General features: G+C 38.3%; 1 protein-coding gene across 1 annotated transcript in view; it reads right to left on the bottom strand.

Moving 5' to 3' along the window:
- Positions 1 to 25,627, bottom strand: part of DLGAP2 (DLG associated protein 2) — an 85,828-nt gene that overhangs the window by 4,844 nt on the left and 55,357 nt on the right. Inside the window, exons 5-8 of the mRNA XM_042888188.1 lie at positions 24,394 to 24,737; positions 14,293 to 14,378; positions 12,682 to 13,097; positions 3,390 to 3,481 (exon numbers count right to left, since the gene is read on the bottom strand). Of these exons, the coding sequence (XP_042744122.1) occupies positions 3,390 to 3,481; positions 12,682 to 13,097; positions 14,293 to 14,378; positions 24,394 to 24,737 (938 nt within the window). The remainder of the gene's footprint in view (positions 1 to 3,389; positions 3,482 to 12,681; positions 13,098 to 14,292; positions 14,379 to 24,393; positions 24,738 to 25,627) is intronic.

Here is a 25,627-nt window from a genome sequence, read left to right as displayed (position 1 = left end):
ACTCTCTTGGTAAAGTTCTTTATTATATGGCATACATATAGCCAGGGTTGCCCCATCCCAGCTGTAGAATCAGGCACTTACTATTGTGAAGCCTCATGCATCTGGTGATTGTCCAGCTCTCCAATTTGTCAAGACTGTTAAGATCTCTCCCTCTGCAAGGCCTCTCTACTCTTAAGGGAATCATCAGTTCCTGACAATTTAGTATTGTCTGCAAACATAGTATAACTTCAAGTCCTGTATCCAAATCATTGATAAGAACATTAGAGAGAACTGGTCCTAAACTAGAGCCATGCAGAAATCTTTGCTAGAAAAGCTTTTGTTTAATGGGGAATTTGAGGACTAGTAGTTACTATGCAGATTATAAGAGATTTCTGGAAAACACGATACAACTCTAGATTAGTATTCACTGAAAATGACCATATTGGGTAGATCCCTATTTACTTTAAAAGCACTGACAACATGTGTCAGTGATATTAATTACTCTAGAGAGGTCAATATTACAGGCTTCAAGAACTGACTAGTGTGAAATCTGTCAGCAACATATACTACATTGCAATCTGTTCTCTCCAGTCTGGTCTCCTCAGTCTCTCTCCTCAGTTTCCTCTGCACAGCCAGAAAGTGATGCCACTCGCGGAAATGCCATTGACTTCTGAATTGAGGGTAATTGCTCTTCTGTACCTTTGTGCTCCACTCATCCCTGCTGCACAAGAGCACAGCTTCCAGCGCGGCTGGGAGAGGAGCATGCGGTGCATCATATGGACACAAGAGGGCTGCCTCCTGCTGCTATAGCTTATGGATCCACAGCTCATGGATGAGCGCTAGTAAAAATTGTTGCTACTACAGTTAACTGAGTTTTGAGAAGATTGGCTTAAAGCTGCTTTTTTTTTTTTTTTTTTTTTTTTTTTTTTTTTTTTTTTTCGGAAGTGGCTTCTTTGTTTTTATTGTGTTTGGAATTCGGCTTTGCAGCTTTCTTTCAAAAGGAAGCCTAAAGCAAGCAAAAAGTATTCAGCCGATGCTTGTGTTGCTCTGGTTTTGCCTGCAACCATGACATACTTAGCGATGATCTCAAGAGCTGAGCAGAATGTCTGCTGACTGGAGTATGGAGGAGGACACTTCAAAGAAAAACATTATCTTATAAAAGATAATGTGAATAATTCACCAGGAAGTAGTCACTAATCAGGGATGCTTTTTTTAGTAAGAACTGTATACTGTAAGAGATAGGAGCTCAATTCTTATATAAAAAAATCATTGAAGCTGGTTGGTTTTATGAATTTATCCTGAATGAGACATCTTAACCAATAGCATCATCAAATGTGATCCTTGAAACTGTTCAGATTCTTTAGAACAATCCATAAGCCATGGAGAAATTTCAACGTAAGCGTGTTCCTCTTCCTAAAGCTGCTGCATTTTTGAATTGGCAAAAGTAGCTGCTGTTCTCTGTCCTACATTTACGGTTACTGTTGTTGAATACTGTTAAAGAAACCAATGTGTTGGAGCCTTGTAAGTGCCAGATGTACTGCAGTAGCTGTTATCTGTGAGCATTCCCATGGAGGACCAAGATGCTGCTGCCAGAGAATATGGAATGTCTGCTGTAGATGTGGGCTAAGCGACTATTTAAGAACAAACACTACTACTACTCATAAGAAGAAAAGCTCAAAACATGAATGAGCTAAAAGTCCAGTTCTGCATTTGTTCCTTTCTGCAAAGCCCATTGGTGATTTAAGCGATTGGTGAAAAATATTCAGAGCACAAATCTCCAAAACGGAGTAAAGCTGCTGGTATGGAGTTCAAAGGTTTATTATCCATATAAGAAGGAGAGAAATAAAATCTTGCCTTTTTTTTTTTTTTTTTTTTTTTTTTTTTTGATAAAGCTGTCTCAAAGCTATGGATTCCTCCTATTGCTTTTGCAGTAATGACATGCTAAAGCTTCCAAACAGCCATCAGCTGTGCAGAGCAGGAGCTGCTCTTGTTATTACAGTAATGCTCTCAAGCACAGTTCCCGGACCCACTTGAAGGAAAAGCAAAGTGGAGAGCAGGTTGGGCTCTCTAAATCTGATTTTGCATAGCTTAATCAGTCAGGAAACAGAGGGAAGTCTGAAATTTACCGTACGACACTTTTAGATTTTAAGGAAGATTTCCTTCTTTCACTATCAAACAAATGGAGAAACAGTAGCACATATGATACACTTGATATTACAAACTTGGTCATCTCCTGCTTGCCTGACTTTGCATATTTCCTCTGTCATTCTGTAAAAGCTATTAAAGTTCTTGTTTTGACAGACTCTTTGAAGTGGATAATTGGATTCTTTCCTAATGAGGACCATATATCTTACCCTTTTCTATCAGAAGATAGGACATGGTTGGCAAGACTCTCTCAGTATTTGATTACCGTTTCAGGAATTCTAGATATGAAATGTTATGAATGGAAAATAGCACATAAGTCTCTGCAGAATTACTTTTGCCTTAAAAACCTGTGCAGTAAATACTAGCAAATGAGGAAATGTGTCTAATCAGACAAACAGCTTGCATCTGCTGTAATGCATGCAGCAAAATTCAGAGCTTTTAATATACGAGATAGGGACAGTCAAAAGTTACACTTGATTTTCAAGTGAGCCAGAGATTGTAGGTGTTCTACCATCAGACTTAGCTAGAAGCATTATGTTCTTCTATTTCTTAGTATCATCTTGCCACAGCGTTTATATCACTGATGGCTGCTGTCATATTAACGAAGATAACATTTCGAATCAAATTAGTGTCTAATGAACTTCCAGAACAATAGCAGTAACTCCTACAAGTAATATACTGCATCTGCTCCTTTCGCCCTAGGACATCTTATATATAATTGGCAATGCAAATTATGAAACCCAATTTTATGAACATTCTGTATGTTCTCATTTCCAAGATCAGTCCCATTTTCAGGTAGGTAGAGAGCTGCATCGTGTCTCCTACTATTCTCTGCTTACTGTAATTTGAAAAACGTCTTTTCTCACCAGAAATACAGTTACTATTTTAGGGTACTACAAAAATAAGCCACAATATTATGTCTAAGAAAACTTGCATTTGTTCCCTTCTCATCCTTTTTTCTCTTTAATAACGACAGCAAAAAAAGAAAAGACAAAACGCAGATAGTCTAAAATTACTGAAATTACATTTGCTTTGCTAAAAGATGTACTAACACAATACTTAGAGATTAAATTAAAAAAAAAATAAAAGAGGAACAGCGAGACAAATGTGAGACATGAAAATGAGAATGTATGTACTCTACATTTTCTGTTGTTTTTGCCTTTGAATTAAAAGCATTAAGTTCTACAATTTACAGTTAAATTCTGTGTAATATTAGGTATGAGTACTCATAAACTCTTCAAGAATGGCCAGAGCTGGTGACTTACCAGATTTTGCTGACAGAGCCAATAAAACTGCTGGAATTTCTGAGACATGAGGAGCTGAGCACTTCCAACAGCACTTCGGATCTTGCCTAGGACTAAGCACAGAGAGAGGTTATTATCAGTAGATGTTTTGGCAGCAAAAGGAAATGCCATCTCAAAGAAAATGTAACTGGAATTACAGCTTAGTTTGTAATGGAAATAAATATTTTGCCCCTTCTGATTATCCACATAAAATATTTTTTAAGAGATAGGGATATAGAGAAGCTCCATGGCATCTTTCCTTTTGAAAATAGTAAATGATGTATTAGTCACATAGAACTACCAAGCCTGTGTTTGCTTAAGAAAGTGGAAAAGAAAAACGAAAGGAATGCACAGAGCTTCCTGAAGTAGGCACATGGACATAAGGTTTTGAGAATAATCTTGAATTACAATGTAAATAATTTTTTTTTTTTTTTTAAAAAAAGCTCAGTGATAAGCATTATCACCCTGATTTTCATTGATTTATTCATTTATTAGAAAATGCATTAATTCTGACCTGACGAAGCACTTAACTGCAAATAATTCAGTAGGACTACTGATGCTGAGACTAGTAAGTCAACACCAAATGTAACAGCCTATCAGCTTTTCTAGATTTATCTCTTATGTACCACCAGGCACAATTAACAAAAGTAACATTACAGACATAGCCAGGAACATCACTTATTTTGTTCCTTCAGTATTGTCATTTTATTGTCATTGTATGATTAATGAGTTAATATAGAAATTTTCCTTACTTAGATGCTTAAACTAACCTTACTGCCTTTGCATAATATTCTGTTAAGAACACAAGTAATGCTTTATTTATATGAATCCATGAAGACATCTTCTAAATGCATTACAGACACAGAATAAAAGCCCAGTGGAAGCTGGAGCTAGACTTGTTTTTGTAAATTGAGAGCTGTTGAAATACTCTTGCCTCAGTAAGCAGGTGGGTGCCTGTTTCCTCTGATGTCAAAGGGAGCTTTAAATGTACTTTAGGTTACATCTTCTGATTCTGCAATCAAAAATGGCTTCTATCACTGTGGATGATCCTTGGATGAAGCCTCTTTAATCTGTCTGTACTGTGGAGCAAGGTTGACATGTTAAAATATAATGTAGACCATACCATAAGGATGAGATCTTTAGAGGAATTGTGTGTCTAAGACATTCTGTGGTAGGAGACATTACGTGTTGAAGGTTGGAAAATACATGAAGACCAAAGCATGGGAGCTTCAGACAAGGGGAAGACAAAAGCTCGTGCTCCAGGACTTTGTTAAACTGTTGAAACCCTCATGGTTTGTTGGACCTTTCGTACTGCCAGTGTACTGGCCATTTACAGTGTGCAGAAGCACTGAGGGAAGTGATCAAATTCATTTTATTTGACTTTGCTTCTACGATCAGCTACCTAAATAAAAATTTCTCTATGCTTTATGAAAGGAAGGAGCTCATCAGCTTGCTCATGTTAGGTACTTATTTTTGGATGAGACGGATCTCCTCCTAAAGATGCCTATTTCTATTGACTAGAGTGCCTGAGGGAACTGGATTATCCCGAGAAAACCAATTCTTCTTGGACTCCCACATTTTTGTGGGACAAATACCATACTTCAGTTGGTAGCAGTATGCTTTCCTCACCAAATTGCACTTCCTTATGCTGCAAAAGCAACATTTTAAAAAGCACAATAAACTGAGGTCTCAGAGAAAGATTAAGATTTCCATAGAACATCCAGATCTTTATATAATATTTAGGGGAAAGATACAGAAAGGTAGGTGTAGGGGTGATATAGTAAATGCTCATACATCTTTTATCATAGACTGGTAGAATCACAGAATGGCCTGGGTTGAAAAGGACCTCAAATATCATCTAGTTTCAATCCCTGCGCAGAGTTGCCAACCAGCAGACCAGGCTGCCCAGAGCCACATCCAGCCTGGCCTCGAATGCCTCCAGGGATGGGGCATCCACAGCCTCCTTGGGCAACCTGTTCCAGTGCGTCACCACCCTCTGTGTGAAAAACTTCCTCCTAATATCTAAGCTAAACCTCCCCCATCTCAGTTTTATGTTAAACATCCTCATCATTTCAGGGAACCAACTTGATGATTAATGAGATGCCTAGGGTTGAATGAAACTACAATAGCACAGCAGAACTGAACTGCAACATTTAATACAGAAACTATTCAACGCTTGCTGAGAGAATCTGAAAGCTTAAAGCTCATTTTCTGTAAATGCATACATATTTCATAACCTTAAAAGCACAGATAAATTTGTAGAGCTGTGGCTCTCAAACTCTATTTTGCTTTCTGTTAGACAAACAGTTTACAGCTGTGCCACAATACTAAATTAAACAGCAATATGCATAATTCATCTGTCCCTTGTGCTACCCATTTCTGAAGGGGTTAAGTGTTTCAGGGCTGCATGAGTAATTCACTGGGGATTTATTTATGTTCAGTTGGCCAAATGAAATAAAACATTTTAATTGGTTTGGGGTTTTTGATCACCAAACTCCTCACTTTCCTCTGTGGAGTTATTGGCTTAGGAAAAGCAATGTTCTGGGTGTTTAAAACCTGTGCAAACACATAGAAATCTAAATAAAGAAGAACTGTTTCCTTTGATCTGAAACAAATTGCTTTCATTGTCTGTCAGAACTTTTAACAAAGGCAAAGATGTATCACCCAGGCTTTGTCTTCCTTGTCCCTGGATGTTCTGTAGTACCGGACATAGGACAAACTATCAGGGTAGGGGGTCAGGATCCCTTCTTTCCTGAGATGAGGAATTTTGCCATAGCAGGTCCCTGGCACTGCCTTGCCAAACACTCCATACTCTATTCAGCTACCCACAGAACGATTCTGTAGGCTGAGGGATGTAACGCTTGTCTCGCAGGGAATACAGCTCAGTTTTAGCTTCCTCCATTGAATTTGTAGCTCACAGCTCAAGTACAAAGCGTGATAAAAAAAAACATTGGTTTTGGCCCTGCCATAGAAACTTGACAGAATCTAGATCTGCCTGATATATCCTAGTGAATCTCACTGTTATTCCAAACCCCAAATTAAATAAACATTTATTTGACCTTCATGATCATGAAGGACCACATTAACAGGCACCTGTGATTTAAAGCCCAGGCAGGCCAGAAAAGACTTAGGCAACGTCTGTGCAATGTTTTGTGTGACAACCTCCATTTCAGATGTCAGACGCTGTGCTTCCAGGCCATCTGCATGTGTCACCAAGTCAAACCATATGCCATACAAGAGTAGATAATGACAGAACAAGGGGAAATGGTCTTAACTTGAAGGAGGGAAGATTTAGGTTGGATATCAGGGGCAAGTTCTTTACCAAAAGAGTGGTGAGGCACTGGAACAGGCTGCCCAGAGAAGCAGTGGATGCCCCGTCCCTGGAGGTGTTCAAGGCCAGGTTGGATGGGGCCCTGGGCAGCCTGGTCTAGCATTAAATGGGGAGGTTGGTGGCCCTGCATGTGGCAGGGGGGTTGGAGATTCATGTTTCTTGAGGTCCCTTCTAACCCGGGCCATTCTATGATTCTGCAGACTCTTAGGAAACAACCTTAGTCTGTCTGATGCCCGTCTCTCCAGAAGCACAGATCCCCACTGTGCTTGAGGAGAGGACTGCCAGAGCTACTCTACAGACAATGAGTTTAACTAACTTGCAGAACTAAGGCCATGCTGCCAGGAATAACGTTTGCTGTGAAGGAGCCTACAGCACTGGTGAGCAGCCTTTCAAAAAGGCTCTAATAGTGGTGAATACACATGTATTACAGGCCTGCCATTTACTGAAGATCTAACTCTATTTCCATTTCAATAAGTAAATGAGACTTAATAAAACATAGAAGTTAGAATCTCTCATGTTCATGCTACTCTGCTTTGCTGTAATTAAATTAAAGTATTAAAACACTTCAATTCATAATCTTTAGCACAATATTAATAGACAGCCAAAGCCTTGTCATTAATTTCATGCATTGGGGAATTATTCTGATGAGTGCAGATTGATTATCTCCATGAAAGAATGATGAATGTTACAGACTGGAGAGACTGAGATGTTTGGTGATGCTTGGAAGATTCTGCTTGTAAATAAGTGACGATAAAATCAATCACCAAACATAAAGATACATAATTTCAATATAATTCATATACCTCCCCACCATTAAGATACTGGTATATTTACTTGAAATTCAGAAAAGAGTAACATAACATTAATTCTTCTTCCTGATGCATACGAAACATTCTGTTTTTGTTGTGTGGTCCTGAACGTACGGCTTTTATTCCAAAGACATACAAAACCCTGACAGTGACTGCAGAAGATACATATTCAGGATTTATACTCTTGATAAAGACTGTGCAAGTTCACTATAAACAGCGTGGACAATTCACACAAAGGCATATTGTTTCCAGCAATATGCAGATCGCAAGAAGTGTTACAAGTAATATTGTTTTATACATGTTGCATTGTTTGAGGAATACTGCAAGAACTTAAAATTGAATGCTGTTTCACCTCAGAAATGCAGGGGGAGAAAAGTTAGACCTATGTTGACGAAATCAAGATCACAGTGTGATGTTATAACTCTATTTTTGATAGGTTAAAAGCTTTGCTCAGTTGCGCCACAAGCATTGGGAAGCTACTGACAACCTGCTTCTGGCATTCATTCGTGCTACTTAAATGATGTGCTTTTAGTTTTACATTTTCATTTCATTTCATAGCTTTCATTTTTTTTTTCCCTAAGCTGTGTGTGTCCCATACATACTCTGAGGAAATATACCTGGAAATGTATTTAAACTGCCATTTAGGTCACCCTAATTCAAAGCAGAACATGTAAACCAGAATGTTTGTTCAATCTGTAAATCTATACTTATCTAAACCTAAATCTAAATCAATCCTAAACATATGTCTTTTCCACTAACAACATAACAGACAGGCTATGTTTACAGTGAGATGATATTTTAGGACAGCACAGCTATCAATCAGCATTGTTACAGAGAGGAGGAAGGGCAATGGAATCCTTGTGAGCCGTGAGACTGTGCATGTTCACTTTTTTACCAAAATGGGGAAAACTAGAGCACAATATACATGCTAGGAGGAATTCTTGGATTCCTTACTATGGGACTCTCCTTTATTGACTTTAACTACCATTTCAGGGAAATTAAGACTTTCTGTAGTCATTTACAACACTCCAAATGTCAATTTCAATAGCTCCTGAAGGGTAGAGTTGTGAGAAGCATTAGGAATTTATGTCATTAATTTATCTTTGGTTGAAGAGTAATCTATATTTGGTCAAACACCTAAAGAAAACTTTTATGGGGGATTAACTGAAGGATGCACTGAAGTAAATTGATTGTGAGGTTTCTTTTCTCCAATTACTGTTTTTGTTACAACTCTTCTGTGTTACTAAAGCCCTTGCAGAATTTTGGAAATATTGGTTGGAGGATTAGAAAGGAAAAATTCGGCATCCCTGGAATGAAGGGTTAAGGGGAGAGAAAGGTGATATTTTGAGCTCTCTCTAATGCCTGATATACCAGAGATCCCTTTACTTCAACAGGGCACAGCTGTGTCAGCAAAGCTTCTAACAGTGATGCAGAAGATGTCAGAAAAAGACTGTCTGCCAGTGTGATTAATACCAGACTTAAAGGCTCTGTTCGAACAAAGGAGAAATTTTTACACTGTGTTATCTTAGGATTTTGACACAGGAATAAAGTCTGGGGGGTACTCCATTTGACACAGCACTGTAATATTTCACTAGACAAACATTTGGCACTTGGGAGCCCAGTTGCCCTCTGCTTCCCTGTGTCACATCACACCTGATCCCACAACCCCCATATGGGCTCATGGGCTTTCTGCCTTCCTGTGCAAAGTCCTCTGCTCCCATCACGCAGCTCAGGAAATCTGGGCTCAGGCTGCACAGTCCTGGCCGTCTGCATCTTCAACAGTGCTGTGACAACTGGGAGTGTTTTTCTTGTCATCACCTACACACCAGCAGTAGCCAAATACAATTTTCAGGGTGTAAAACTGCAACTCCAGTCAGCACCCCAGAGAAACACATGTTTTTGCTGGAAGACACCCTGCCGGTGCAAATGATCACATGCTTACCCTGGGAACACTTCCAGCCATGTATATATTTTATATATATATATATGTATTCTCATAAAGGTTGAGAACACAAATAACTGCTCACACAGACAATAAATGAACTTCACAGAAACTCTGAGATGTGATTCATGGCAACTGACCAAACAAAAAAATAATGTCTGCAGAAAGAAAGCGTGAGAGGTTAGATTATTTTTGTTGCAGTGATTATCTTCTCCCTTTCCTAGACCTGATGAGTGAAGATCTTAGAACAACATTATGGGAGAAAAGCTACAGCGAAAGAAAAAAATCAATAGAGCAATCAGACAGCTTTCTGTGATCTCAGGGCTATTGTGCTAACACAGAAAATGAAATTGTTTTCTAAAATACAGTTCGATTTTAACTCTTCCCTTGATTAAAACAAAATTGAAGTGGTAGCATAAAGACAGCCTTCTCATAGGAGATGCAAGGCTACCTTTCTTCTTCAGGTACAATTAGTATGGCCAACAAAAGAACAATTCAGCATTAACAGTGACAGTTTGAATGTGCAAACTTTGCTGTCAAGTGTTATGGGAATAGTAGCTGCTGGAAGATGGAAAAAACATATTTAGTTGCTTCTGGCTCCCACATCTGTGAGCATTTTCTTCAGAGAACTGTGAAATGCTTGAATAAGTCAAGATACATTTCATGCTGGGGATATCATTAAACTTTAGTTCTTGTGGATACATACCTTCCAACTTTCATAGCTCAAACTGAGTATATAAAATGTGTCAGAGGCTCAACAGCAAAACAGTTATTCATGCAAAAACTTTAAAATGCTGTGAAGCTCATTCCCTCCTTGAAAATAATTATTTGATAATCTCCATTTAGTTTATGTTAGTTATATGAAATGAGGGGATACTATTCCAAAGATTAGGAAATGATTTGAGAAAGATCTCTTGAAATGAGTACATATGATGGAAAAGGAGTCTGTCATGTTTCACATCCAGCTGAAGATAAGCATCTGATTTAACTTATGCTATAGGACCTCTTCTGCAGTAATTTCTTTAATCTATAAGGGAGGTGAGAGTGTTCCCCCAAACATGGGTAATTAAACTGTCTTGGTTAGGTTAAAATGGGAATTGCAAGAGTCCATTTCAGTATTTCTGTATCAAGGAACTGCTCTTTCTTTTTCTCTTACAGTCACTCTGCAAGTAAGGAAACATTAAGTTCTAATTCTAGGTTAAAAGGATAGAGTCTCAACAACTACAAATATTAATAAAAAATCACTGAGGCTCAATTTGTCTTCATGTCCCACCCTTTATGTCCTGAATTATTTCCTGAAAAAAATAATCTTCCTAACTGTTGCAAGGTATTTTAGGGTATTTCTGGAGTGCAAGAGCATAGATAGCATCATGTGGAGGTAGTGCGGGTCTGGACCTGGGAATTGGTAGTCAGCTAAAATCAGCTCCTCCAGCTTTTCCTGACATAATACACAGACAGCTACATATTTGAGAGAGCTCCACTAGCTCCCTACCTCTGTCTGTAAGAGTATTTCCACTGCTCACTTCATGTGATTGCAGATTTGATGGTGGCTGCACATGAGGAAGGAGAAGAGCTTGGAAAGAAAGGAGGTAGCAGAAGTGCCTGAAAACAGTTGGCTGGCCTCCTGGGGAAAGAGGTGGGTTGACTGTAATTCTCCCCTTTGTCTCCTAATAATCTTACTTTTTTGAAGGAAATTGAAGTCTTGCTCTTCAAACTTCTGCTTCTGATAGCAAGCACTGATGTTCCCAACACCAAAAGCTAGTGCTTTGGGACGCTTATTGGTGGCAGAGCATTTAGCAGAACAAAGATTTAGGGGATAGGACAAAAATATGTATATGGTAAAACTAAGCATTAAAAAATAACTGCAATGAAAGTAGTTTTGGAAATCCTAACACGTGCTAAGCAAAGCAAAATATTTTATTGTTAGTACTTAAACAGCACCTTAGAGGGTATTAAAGTCTTCACATTATCAATGCAAAGAAAATTCTCAGCTCATATCTGCCATCGTGAAAATGACGACAAAAATCTAAACTCAAGAAAAAACTGGATGCTTAAAGAAGAAAACAACCTTATGATCTCTGCCACACTAAAAGCTATGCTGTTATATGGCAGATTTGCACAAAAAGCAGTGCAGAAGTATGACTGCAAATGAAAATGATGCGATAAAAATGCAGGTGTTCTGTCCTTTTAAAAGGTCAGTGAAAGAAATAGAAATTGGCCTTTTAGTGACCATGCAGGTCTGGCCCAAGTCCTGGGGGCAGATCATAAGCAAGAGCTCACTGAGGGGGAAAAAAGACAATAAGGAAAGTATATTCAGAGATTACGTGTGAGATTTGTGAGTGTAGGAAAAGATGCTACTAAGAAAATTGTGTATGAACTAATTTGTGATTTGAGAAAAGCTGAGCTGAGACAATAATTCAGATTGGCAGGGATTGAAATATTTATAAAACTAAGACCGGAGAACAAGGATAATTGACCTCAGAGGGAATGACGGGGAGCTGGCTACAGAGTGCTAGGACCACTTTGATATATTACCATCATTAGTGCTGGCTTGGATCTTGTTCCAAAATAGTCTACATTATTTTTCATTTTTTCCCATCACTTCATTCAAGGTGTCCACAAGAAGTGAGAGAAATAATGATTCTTGACAAAATTATAATAAGAAAATGCTACTGAACTATCTGAGACTGTAGAAGTGCTTTAGCTATTGCTTCTGCATACTCCTCTCTCTTATTCTAACTGTTCCTTTATATGCATTTTGCTCAGGTCCTATAAAGGAATTAAAATGTGTTTAAAATGGCTTCTAAAGAAGAGGCAGATTCTCAGGATTCTCAGGATTCAGGAAAATGGAACAACAACAAAAAGGTTAACACAAGATAAACTTCTGTGTTCTGGCAAAGATTCAAGCACTGGAAATGCAGAAGTGAGTGGGAAGAATGAGCCAGAGCTGGAGCTATGGAAGGAGATCTTGTCCCACTTAAGCCATATCAGGCTTTGATCGTGTACTTGATGCAGTTCTCTCCTCAGCTACAACCCTAAAGCCCCAGCCTGACAAAACCAGCTTGCACAATCAGCAGCAAGGCTGCCTACATCTAGTGGTTCTGTAGATCGTCTTTGGTACTGCAAAAAGAGGGGGGAAAAACCACACACCATCAATATATGGTAATAGAAAAGATAGCAAAATGTTCTTACTTTCCTCAGAAAGATCGTTTTCTTCTGCCTCTCTTTCCATTTCCTTACACCATCCCTCCATTCTCTTAGTTTCAGTATGTAGCAACTTCATGAACCAAGAACCGTCCCGTCGACAAGGAGACATCCGACCAGTCTCTACTGTCTCAATGGCTGGCTCCAGCCAGGGCTCTGGTGGTGGAAGGTTTGAGGTGTCAACTGGGGTCCTGTAATCTTCTCTGTAACTGAACAGTCCCTGCGTCCGTACAGTTCTCACTGCGCTGTATTGGGTGGGGGTGCTGGGCTCCGAGTGCTGCTGGAAGGATGAGCCAAACTGAAGTCCCTTGTCCTCCATGGTGATGTGTCCTGGGAAGCCCTCCAGCTCCAGGTCAGCCTGGACAGCTGCTGTCACACTGTTTGAGCGCTTAAATCGTCCATGTCTTGATGAAGCGGGAAGAAAGAAAAGAGGTTAAATAACACAAATGAATATATGATGATATAGGGGTGCAGAATAATGCTTCAGTGAATGGCTTCTACTTCTATCCTTCTCCTTTATGCTAAATATTTTTTTCTTTGTGCACACCTCACTAAAATAAGACAGAGGTTAACAATAGAGAGGAAAAACAGAACGCATTGTGCCATCATTGATCTCAGCAAAGATACAAAAGAAATTCATTTAAATTATCTCTGCAAGCAAATATTGATTTATTCTCATACCACGTTATTCTCATTCTACAAAATACCATGTATCATTACTAAAAGAACTGGAAATAACTAGCAGAACTGCAGGGTTGCATCTCCTGGTGGAAGACTGTTAAATAAATGTATAAAAACACTCAAATATTAATGATCATAATTTGACAAAATCTGCTAAATTAGGGCTTTTGAGAATTCTTTAAAAAAAAGAAAAATATTAACTGAAGGTTTAAGAGTTGTTTTGGTTTTTTTACTTACCTCATAGGACAACCATTAAATGTTAATCTTTTTTATTGCGCTATGCCACAAAAAACATTTGAGAAAAGATTTATTTTAAAAAGTTAGACGGACAAAGAAAGATTATTCGTGAAATCTTTTCACATCTAGACCTGTTGTTTCAAATTACTTCTAGTCAATGATGGTAAAAGGCAGTTAGCAGTCAAATGCTATCTGACAGCTGCCGTGAAATGAGATAATGGTCCCAGGCTGGTGCTTAACAGGCAGTGCCTGCCAGGGATAACCCGGTGGGCTGCTACATTGGTTGATAGTGCTACAGAACCAGATCAGGATTGAACAAGTGGAAAGCTGATTCCAGTTACATCCTAACCATTGTTAGAAGGACTGAGAAAGCCTAAATCAGCACAAGATCCTAATATACATCTCTCTGTATTTTTTTTCTGAAAATATGAAAGGGTATTAATCCACCACTTCAATTTAAAACTTTCACTTCCTTCACTACAATTTAAAACAGTAAAATGAACACAATATTAAACAAGCGTTGCATATTCTCTACAAATTTTGCCAAACGACCAGCATGCAAATAAGAAATTTGGCTTTCTGAATTATTTAGAGGCAGCATTTGCCAGATGTTTGTTATTAACACTGTTTACAAATGTGCTTTTATGAAAGATTACAGATTTTTGTATGCACTTGAATTACCGTTTTTCATCTTCCACTTGTATTCCAACTGAGTGGTATTCCCGCAGGCCTCTGCTCTCAGTATCTGAATCGGTTGCTGTTTCCACCTAATTCAAGAGAAAAGATACATCTGCAAAGTGAGCACCAAAAAGCCAACAATACCCGCCCTTACTTAAAATAAATTCACTTCCCTCTCTTACTGCTAAGAAATATCCAACAATAAATAAATGAGGTAAAATTAGATAGGACAAGGGGAAACGATTTCAAACTAAAGGAAGGGACATTAGATTGGATATAAGGAAAAAGTTCTTAACAATGAAGGCAGTGAGGCACTGGAGAAGACTGCCCAGAGGGGTAGTGGATGCCCCATTCCTGGAGACAACAAGGTCAGCCTGGATGGGGCTGTAAGCACCTGATCTGGCTGTAGTGTCCTTGTTCTTTGCAGATGGGTTGGACTGGATGGCTTTCAAAGGTCTCTTCTGATTCTGTGATTCTATGAAATAAATGAGTGTTCAGCCTGGTACCATTGCTTTGGTGCTGTGTTTTATAAATCTCTGCACAATTACTTCTGTTTTGCTATACAATGCTTTATTTCAAACCTAAGCAGATGCAATTACTCAGTTCAATGGAAGCAGGGAGTAGGTTTGGCCTGGTAGAGCTGTTCTCAGAATGAAGAATCCAGAGGATGGTACCTTTTTATATTATAGTAAAACAGTCTCTCATTATAGTTAATGATTTACAAAATAAAATAAAAACTCAAGTAGCCCCATAAACCTGCAAGTGATAAAAAGAAATGCTGCAATGAAATTTTATTGATAGCTGCGTTGACAAATATAAAGCCATTTAAATGACATGAAGGATACAGCAGAATGCCCTATCTAACCTTTTTTAATAACATGGTTCCAAAAATGCTGTATCAAGCTAGCAATTTATGCATTTTTATGGTATTCCCATCTGAAATACACTCTCTGAAATACATTCACAGTGCAGCTTCCTTCATGAATGAGACCACATTGCTATTGCAAGTTTCTGTGGGATTTTATATAACATTCCCCACCACCACACCACCTCCAGGTCTCTGACACAGACACAGTGAGTGACGCAGTATGCAGATTGTATTCTTGGATGAAAGGAGAGCTAGGAAGCAGCTAGTGTAGAATGAATTCTTTTTTGAATTAAATATTCACAGTTAAATTAAAAAATATTATCAGCAAGCAGTTTTTCAACATGCACAATCCATGGGTGCAGTCAAAGTGTATATCTGATGATGAAAATGAGATAGTTTTTCCTCTGGGAGGAGCCCAACGGCTGTTGCAGCTGTCTCAGCTGCATGGTCCCATCCCAGCAGCATTTTGGAAGGATGCAGAGAAAATGTGGAAGGTGGGTGAGATGTGAATGTACATATGGACTCTATATCTGGAAGAAGCCAGCTGCTGGTAACATCTCATTAGATTTTCAAGCAGCAGTTCCATGTACATTCACGTTGAAGGGAGTTCCAGCCAGTAATCAGTGTAAATTTGTATTTACCTGGGTATAGGTATTGGTAATTTTTATGAAATGCAGAAACCCTTTAGCAAAGCTAGAACTGTTCAGTGTAGCATCACGCATAGGCTTGCAGAAAGCTCTGGTTACCAGTGGAGTAACTATTATGGGAAAAAAACATTTCCCAGCAATTCCATCTATTCTGCATGAATTCGCACTGTTCCCACCTCAGGAATTGCATGGAAGCTAGCTGCATTCACTTGGACAGGCAGCACACTGAGACAACTGTTCTTTTTAACGTATCAGAGATTTGGTAGCAGTCTCCAAGATTTGGTGTTGTCTGTATAAAAAGAAAGATTCCTCTCATCATCAGCAGAGAAAAACAGCCTCAACTACAGAGGTAGGTGGTTTAGGAAAAAAACAAACACACAAAACACAAAACAAGCAAGTTAGTTTACTAGTCAAGGTGAGTTTGGCCACCACGTGGGTAAGAAGTTTGAGCTGTGCTTGGAGGGTTATCAGCTTCTGAAAGAACACTGCTACAGGCAGAACAGCCATACAGTCCATTTTCTTTGATCAAGGGATAGCTATCAGAAAATATATTCTTATTTATAGTGTAAAAAGCCCCAAGAGAGTCTCAAATAAATTCAAGAAGAAATCAAGGCTAGGGACTCACCTAGCTCTTTCAGGATTTTGAGTTAAGCTGGGTATAATTTATCTTCTTCATAGAGAATGCTAATCAGAAAATGAGGTGAATTGTGTGGGGACAAGAATGAGACACACCCAGGCATTCCCCCATCCCTCAGAGAGGAAAGTAGGACAGAAGAATATGTAATTTTTCTTATTAAACACAGAAAGCACCTAGCAATTTGGAAGGTGAAACCAGACATCAAATGTGAACAGTTAGGAAAAGACTGGAGAAGAGACTGGGTCTTTTTTGCACAACCTCAAATGGCAGTACTTCCAACAAAGTCTAATGGCAGTCTTAAGGAGAGTCACAGTACTTGATCATGACTGGCAAGTCTCACAGCATATAAAGGAGGAAAGATATTTTCATAATGAAAGCCCCCCTTTCTCCTTTTCCTTTCCCAGATATTATTGCTAAACGTAACATTGTACAGGATGGAATGGTTCAGGTCAGCTGCCCTGGCAATGTCCCCTCCCCATCTCACCCATCCCCAGCCTCCTGGCTTTCAGGATGCTGTGCCAGCAATGCCCAGAAATGAGCAAAACAGAAGTGGTATATCAAAGCTGTCCTAACAATAAGTGCATTGCACAGCAGTATATGGGCTGCTGTGGGGAAAGGTATCTCTATCCCAGCCATATCCAGTACTGTCACTGTGCCTGCTTTGGGACAGTTATGACCACGCTGGATTCCACAAACAAGAACAGGTTCCTGTTGAGAAGATCAATTTGGTCATTAGATATTGTTGGAATGAAGTGGGAAAACTGGCAACACACACTTTTCTTCGGTTTTGCATATCAAAAGCATATCTGCTTTTGCCAGCTATGTTGTTAGGTTTAATAACAGACAGCATGTCTTCCTTTGAGCTCTGCTCCTGAGGTATGGAGGCTAATTTCACTTTTATATTTTGGACGGGCTACTGTCTTTCTGTTGATGTAACGTATCTGGGAGCAGCTCTTTTCATTTGCCTGTTTTCAAGTGCTTTCTTACTGGTATTTCACCTAGAAGTATATTCTGAATAGTCCGCCAAAGATGTAATTGACACTTAGAATTAGAAACACAATGGAAGTAATCTACTCTAAAAATTTAGTTGAAACAAAATCATCAGGAAAATGATGGCCCAGGAATCAAGGCCATTATTAGGTACTTCTAAATATAAACTTGTGCCAAATTATCTTTACCTACAGCTTGCCAAAAGTGACACTGACTAAATGACCTGACAATTGCTTTCATATTTTAGTGCTTTCTTGTCCTTACTGCTCTTTGTAACAGCAAGAGAATGCCAAATATTATCTTTTTGTGCAATCTAGGACTGCAAATATTGTAACAACCAGGTTAGATTCAAGTGAGCAGAGTAGGAAAAGTCTTATGTTTGGTTTTATTGTATGGCTCCAGAAGCTTAAAAATATTTTACTGGATCTGTTCTTATCTACAATTCATTGTAATTTTAATACTCACATTGACTCTAAAAGCCTTAGTATTTGAAAACTGAGCTACAATCTCAGCAAAATGTGACAAAAGATTTGCCTGTCTGATCACGAGGGAACCTCATCAAGAAATGGAAATAAAATAAATCACTAGAAAGTGACCAAAAGCAGAATGAGAGTAGCTCTTACCTATCAAGTTATCTTTCCTCTCCTTGAAAACAAAGAATTAACATCTCCTTAGAAATACATCCCTTTGTTATCTGAAAAATGTTTTATGGGCTAAAAGTATGACATTTACAGTAGGTGTATTAGAGTATTTAGGATGACTTTGTTATTAATTATCTTTCCCAAAGGTAACAAAGCTCTCTGTTGTTTTTGCCACCAAAACAGGGAATAGACAATAATATGAAACCTCTATGATCAGTCACTGCCTAATCCAGCTCAAAATGTGAAAGTTAAGTGCTGGATACTGGCACTGACTTAGTAAAAAATGACCCACGAGCAAATTATACTTACACAGAATTACTCGAATAAATGCAAATTAGTGTTGCAAATAAGTTGTTTGTTACAATCAATCTTGGTTTGTTTATAGGCACTCATTCTATGCAAGGATGTCTCACTGACTAAATTATTCCTGCAAGCATTTAGTAAGCTTTCCTAGCTGATAATTTTTACCTTCTTAAGAGCAATTCTCACTTTTTTTTTTATTAAAGTATTGTTCTGCTCTCAAACTTAAGGACTTCAACATGACATTCCAGTCTTCTAAAAATTACATCTTAAGCTTTAATACATACCGTCTCTGAGGAAAGTTCAAGTTAATATATTCAATAATTAAGAAAAGAGATTTTAACCCGGTATTTTCTGATTCTCTCTCATAAGCATCAGTAATAAGAGTCCTTCAGGCCACATTATCTCTCCCCATGCAATTTGGGTTGCATTGGGAAAACAATGGGTTTTAATGCCGTAGTCTACATGTTCTATAATTAGAATTTAATAAACAATCTCTCTGATGATGCACAGGAATGACGATAATAATTCTTCTCAGTCTTGCATAGGCTTCTCAGTGATAATGAGTGAAAAGAGGAAGAAAATACTACATTTGATAATAGATCAAGTAAACCCAGTTGTGAATGCAGAAAATCGATTCGGTAAAAAGATCTCATTTGTATGCAAAAAAATGCTTAAAATAAACTGCAGTACTAACAACTGCTGCTTCCATTAACTGAGGGAGCACTTTCATCAGAAAGAAGCATATACTTTTTAAAATACATTTTCAGAAATACACCAAAATATACCTGCGTTTACATACTTATGTGATTTTCTGTCTGACTACAAAGACCCATTCTGCTATTCCAGTATTTCCCAGAAGAACATCTGGGCAAATCAAATACCTTGCACAAAACAGTTAAGTGCTAGCTACACAATAATATTGTACAACAGGCTGAAAACTTCTACAGCTCTTTTAAGAAAGCACTTTTTGCTAAAAATGCATGCCAGAGTTTAGAAATGGGATTTGTGTCAAGCCAAGATGAGATAGTAACATCAGAGTAACGCACACAACAGTGATTACTGGTAACTTTTTTGGTGCATTTAATACTTTGTGGCAAATTGTTCTGAACCAACAAATGTTCTGGAAGCCTTCTGAACCTTCCCCACTTAGAATGTCTCATTGTGTTAAGTGGCAGTTAAAAAAAACGAGCAACACTAATCTATGAAAAGAGTAAACATAAAGATAACTTTAAAATAACCATAGCTGTTCTTTTAACTACAACTTGAACTGCTAAGTTTTTTAACAAATGAGGATGTTAAAATGCAATGACTGGCTGGGAAATCCACTAATGGAATAAGCCTCTGAATTCTGACTCGTATATATACATGGGTCTTTAAACTTAAAACCGAAGTCTTCAACTTCAAATGTCAAGTTATGGCCTCTTATCATGGATGCGCTACCTAAACTTTCATTACTTTCTGCAAGCCCAGGACTTCACACACTTATCTTCCACAAAAGTCTGGCAAGTATTTTAAGAAGATCTCAACAACTTTAGGATAACCTCTAAAACTTTGGATCATTTATGATTCAAAGACCGGTGAAATAATGGGAATATTTCTTTTGATTAATATGTGAACATGGCAGGAGAGCACTAGCAAGAATTTTATAACCTAAACACAGTACAAAGAAAATGTAGATGCTCATCTCTGTAAGAGTGCCAAGTACATGTAGAATGCTATGCCTTATGGGGAAATTTTAGTTTGGGGCTTTAGTACTTCTTAAACAAAGATTTTGATAGAAGATGGTAATGACATTATTTATTTATCTATATACAAATTTATATTCATCTTATCTAATATTTATTAGATCACCTTATGACACACAAAAAATTAGATGGCTAATTGTTGCACTAATTCTACAGAATAAAGCTTTTTATTTATAAGAACTTGTTAATAAAGAAAATTGAGGGGAAAAAAACAACACCTATAACCCTAGATACTTTGAAGAGTGATCTCTGATAATAAATGAAGATAACAGAGTCCATTCTCTACCATTAGAGTTCATTTCCACAAATATAATAGAGTCATAGAATCATAGAATCATAGAATCATAGAATCATAGAATCATAGAATCATAGAATCATAGAATAGCCTGGGTTGAAAAGGACCACAATGATCATCTAGTTTCAACCCCCCTGCTACGTGCAGGATCACCAACCACCAGACCAGGCTGAACTTGTCTCCGCAAGATTTATTCTCACATTGTCTACTTGCATGGTTTCTGATTATTTGGAGAAGTCCTGACATCTCTTAAGTAGAGAAGAAACAAAGGAAGGCATATTTTGAAATATTTGAAATAGAAAGCAATTTCCTGATGTTTTCTCATGTATTTTACTTAGGTGGCTCTGAAAGCAATGCCTCCTATTTATTTCCACTGAAACTACAACAGATATCAAGAACAGAATTACACTATTTGATAGAGCAGATTCTCAGCTACACAGTGCTATTCTGCAACACTGTCACCACCATTAGTTATGCATTTTATGCTTTTTCTTCAGCACTGAACCAAAGCCTGTATGACATTCTCATTAAAATCTGCACAGGCATCTGACTTCAATCTCACACTTTTCTTTTGTATGCACTTTCTCGTTAGATGCCATTTTGCCAGACTGCTCCTCTGCTGCTGCCTGTCACACAGCAACAAAATATGATGAAATATTGGTGGGAAGGTTCATCCCCTACTGCCAAAATACCAACATCCACCTCTGATGCCATGGGTTAACATAATAAAACTGGAGGCATTACTTTTGGAGCAGCCCTTGTACAACCTTAATGCTTTTGATTTGAAATGGTCTATAGCTAGAGCATTTTTTGAATATGAATCATTAGCATAAATACAAGGGTATGCTAAAGTATGAAGAATAATCCCTAAAAGTATGCATTGGTAATAACCTTGCTCTTGACTTACTGGTTACTCTGGGCAATCTCTACCCTGCATTTTAATTCAAATACTTTGAGAAGTCTTCAGCTGTCATGACAGAAGACAGGTATGAAGATTACAGTTACTACTATTACTAGAGTTTAATTCTTTATTGTGTATATATTTTTCAGAATGTCAACTATACTTTCAATTCCAGTATCAGTAATTTGCAATTCACTTCAATTTGAGGATCGGCAGTTTGTCTCAAATTCCAGCTGATATATCTGAGAATATTCTATTTATTTAAATATGGTAGCTAAAAAAATAATAAAAAAAATCCAAACCAACAGCTTTTTGAAACAGCTCTGTTTCTGAAACGTTTTGTTGTGCAAAATTCTAATCTGGGATAGGGCTAGCATCCCATGAGACGGGTTACAATGGCTGTGTTGTTCTTTGTCCTTGAAAATTGGATGCTACTGTCAATTTACAGTAAGTCCAATGCTTTCCTAGTGAGTTGGGCTCTCTGAGCTCGTATATTCCAATCCTATGGCACCTGTATAGTACACCAAGACTTTATAAAAGGACTTCTGTTCATGACACGCACACTAGGCAGACCACATATCCCAAGGACACAGCAGCCCTAGGCTGAGTCTGCAGCAATGCCATGTGCAGCACTGGTCATTCTTTATGCCTCGCTTTTACTGTGTGAAGTTCCATTGGCAAGCATTCTAACATTAATGTGTTAAAGGAATGAAACATCAAAAAAAGTCCACAAATTAACCACCCTGATAGCAAAATAATTAATGCAAATAAATGCAAATCAAATGCATTACCCTGGCATGGCATGATAATGAGAAAACAAGTCATTTAGTCAATCAAGGAAATATGCAAATAAAAAACATCCTTTTCTGAGGTGCTTTGATGCAGAAGTCTAGAATAAATAGTTTAGCTGTATTTTGGGGACATAAATTACTATTTATGTAGTTTGCAATGCAGGTACACTACCCCCTGTTTTTATTCTGTTCACACTAAGCGACAATAATATGACAAAATGCATTTTCTGCTTAGAAATGCTGCAGAAAGGTATTTTTCACACCAATGTGAAGTTTGAAACTTACTGCAAAAAAAAAAAAAAAAAAAAAAAAAACCCAAAAAAACAAAACAAAACAAAAAAACCAAACAACCTTAAACTAAAATATACTACTGGGATGCTGTGTTAAGACTAACGTCACAATTTTAACCTTATCTAATGCAGCAACCAAACAATCTGTACTTCTCACAAGATAACAGCTCATCCTTCTAAGATGCTTGACTATTTTGGTGTGCATATCTGAAGATCAGAATTATGGGCCAGGCCTCAGATGACAACTGATACAGAAGATCTGCTGCCTGCATGTAGATTATTGCGCAAATGTTTTTTGCAGACTACTTGCACTTATTATTAAACACACCAAAAAAAAAAAAAAAAAAAGAGAGCTGGAGCTGGGTGAAGATTATTGGTCATCACCTGCAGTAAGAAATAGGATGAGAAACAGGATGAAGGGATATGATCAAAGTTCTAGAATTAATTGTTGAAATACCAGGAATGACTGAAGCAAGGCACAATACTGTTAAGTATCGCTGCTGCACACAGCTGCTGTAAAGAAGAGATAAGAAGAACACTAGACACAATTCCCTTCTGAAGAGTAAGCTTCAGGTCAGGGGGTAAAAGTTACTAAAAAGGACTTGCTGCTCTTTTCATCTTTTCGCCATTATCTTCTAAGCCCCTTCTCCAAACAATTTAGTATACACTAATTACTTTGTAAAACATTTTAAAATTAGTCATCTGCATATTTTACCATTGCTTTTAAATTGAATTCTGCATGAAAGCAAATGCTTTTATGTTGAGAAATGGGCAAGCAGCTTGCTGACAAAGCCTAGGTATTCCTGTCTGTCTAATATGTTCTGGAGCAGTGACATTATACTGCACTGTGATATTAAAGTTCAATCAGTAGCTATGGATTGCTTAAGCCAAATATTTTTCTCTGATTTCATCATGAAATCAGTGGAAATGGAATCCCTACTTTTTAAGAAAATAATAATTATTTCTTATAGACTTCTTTGTAGATGAATAGTCACTCACTGGGCTTAATTACATGGACTATCACCCTCTCCAGATCTAGGCAATATCTGTAACTATGCCAAAACACATGGCGTTTCTGCCACAGTTGATCTCACAGAAGTAGAGAGTCTTAAGGCAAAAGTGGATCCAATGATTTAAAAGGGGGTGTTTGCACACTTAAAATTAAGAGCAGAGTAGAAACCCAAATTTCCATCCACTTCTGTGTCTCAACTGATTTTTTGTCAACTTCAACTTTCTGTTTTGTATTACTAATTGATAATCCCTAGGTGTTTTAATAAATTGCCACTATGATGTATCCAGTGCTCTCCATTTAATAGAAGAAAGAGCAGGCAAAATCTGCACTGGGAAACATTTCATTCACTGGATACAGTATCTCATGGGTGAACTTTCCTGCCAGACATTTTGCAAGGTATGATTACATGGTGGACAAATGGAGGAAAACTCTGAGGCTGTCCTTACTGATGTGAGTTCCTCACAGGGCACCCAGGCCTATGATGTAAATATATCAGTAAGTTTCTTTTTTTTTCACTTGGTACCCTCTCCCCAGCAGAACACCTATTACTAAAAGGAGAGTGGTAGGTAGAATTAGGTTCCAGCAGCATCACACATTTTCCAAGGTCAAAAGTGAAAGATAATGGAAAAAATACAGTGAAGCATTTTAAAACGAACATAATTCTATAAAAAGGACTGAATTCATGGAGGGAAGGAGATGAACATGCTGTTCACCTGTAGCTCTGCAGTAAAATTTTCATATCAAGTGCTAATGACAGGTAACCTCCCTAGAGATTTATTCATTCATTTTCTTCCAGGTACAGCATATCAGCTCAAGACTTCCCTGCACAGCCACTTCGCCATGATGTGAATTACAATTAACGCCGAGCAGCCAGGGGTTGTTTGTTAGATTATTAGAGCCGGTGAAGCTGAATGACTCATTCTATGCTACTTAGAGGAAGAAGGCAAGCAATTCATCACCGAACAGATATTAATGATAGGCTACCTGAATCCCTATGGAGGAACGCCGGCTCTTGAGGAACTCCTCTGCCTTAGTCACCAGGATGGCCTTGTCGCTGGTTCGGATGGAGGCGCTCTCCGACATGTGGCGCTGGGCAGCTGCAGTCTCCAAGGCGAGGTTCATGGCCTTGTTGCTGTCCAAGCTGTCTGTGGAGTTGTACATCCCTCGCCCATCCTGGGGCCACGGGGACATCCGCTGGGCCCGGCTGTCATGGTATGCATCCTGGGTGGACTCTGTGCTGCTCTGGGCCGTCACTGAGATCAGTGGCTTGGATGTGGTACGTGGGGGTACCGGTGGTGGGGTTTTTTTGTAACTTGTGTAAGTTACAGCTATGGAAAGAACAAAAGGAAAAAAAAAAGGGGGAGAGGGGAGATGGATGGGGGGAGAAGAAATCAAGATTAACCAGATGGAAAATTCACAACATTTTCACCATAACACTAAGGCTATTCTACTGAAGACAGTGCAACATAGTGCTCCTGGTAAACCTCACTGTTTAGTCAAACATGTATCCATAGCAACATTTCATTTCAAACAGGTGGCAACGGGACTCCCATTACAGAGAAGATGAAAGGGAGTGAGGATGTGTGTATCTGTCTGACCCTCAAGGTTGGGTCGGGTAGGGACCTGTGGTGCTGTCGGGGTGGCTCACCAATGGATAAAACTGATGAGAAAAATAAAGGGAGAGGTTTTTTTCTACTCTCAGTCTGAACTGTGTCCCCGTTATTGATACAATCCATTAAGAAAGTAATGGCAAGGCAGTGGAACAGAGCAGAAACTTCTACCTCATGCCACACTTACTCATCTATAAGTACTTCCAGTAGTACTGGCTTGTTGGACAAGAAGCCTGTCTTTTAAAAATATTCAAGATTTGAAGAAAATTCAGGCATGTAAACATTTTCATAATATCTGAAAAGCTACCAGATACTTGTACAACAAATAAATATAAATAATACCCAAAGCAGTGATATTCTATTCGCAATCCTGCAGCAAGCCTTAAATCCTTAGAATGTACATTGAAGAAAGATAGATTCAAATGCAGAGAATATGGAAATGCAGATATAAAAATTGGCCTGAAACACTGAGAGAACTGGATGCAAATGAGCAGAACTAAGAATTTTAGCGTGATGAGCAGAGCAGGTCTAAAACCACTTTCGTGTGGATCCTATCTTGAAGTAGAAGGGCCCATACATTGAATACATTATATGTATTCAAGGGAGCT

This window comes from Lagopus leucura, unplaced genomic scaffold, assembly GCF_019238085.1.
Source record: "Lagopus leucura isolate 7727_CA_CO unplaced genomic scaffold, USGS_WTPT01 Super-Scaffold_73, whole genome shotgun sequence".
Classification (NCBI taxonomy): domain Eukaryota; kingdom Metazoa; phylum Chordata; class Aves; order Galliformes; family Phasianidae; genus Lagopus; species Lagopus leucura.
The sequence above is the reverse complement of the archived record's forward strand: the minus strand, read 5'-3'. Positions and strand labels throughout refer to the sequence as shown.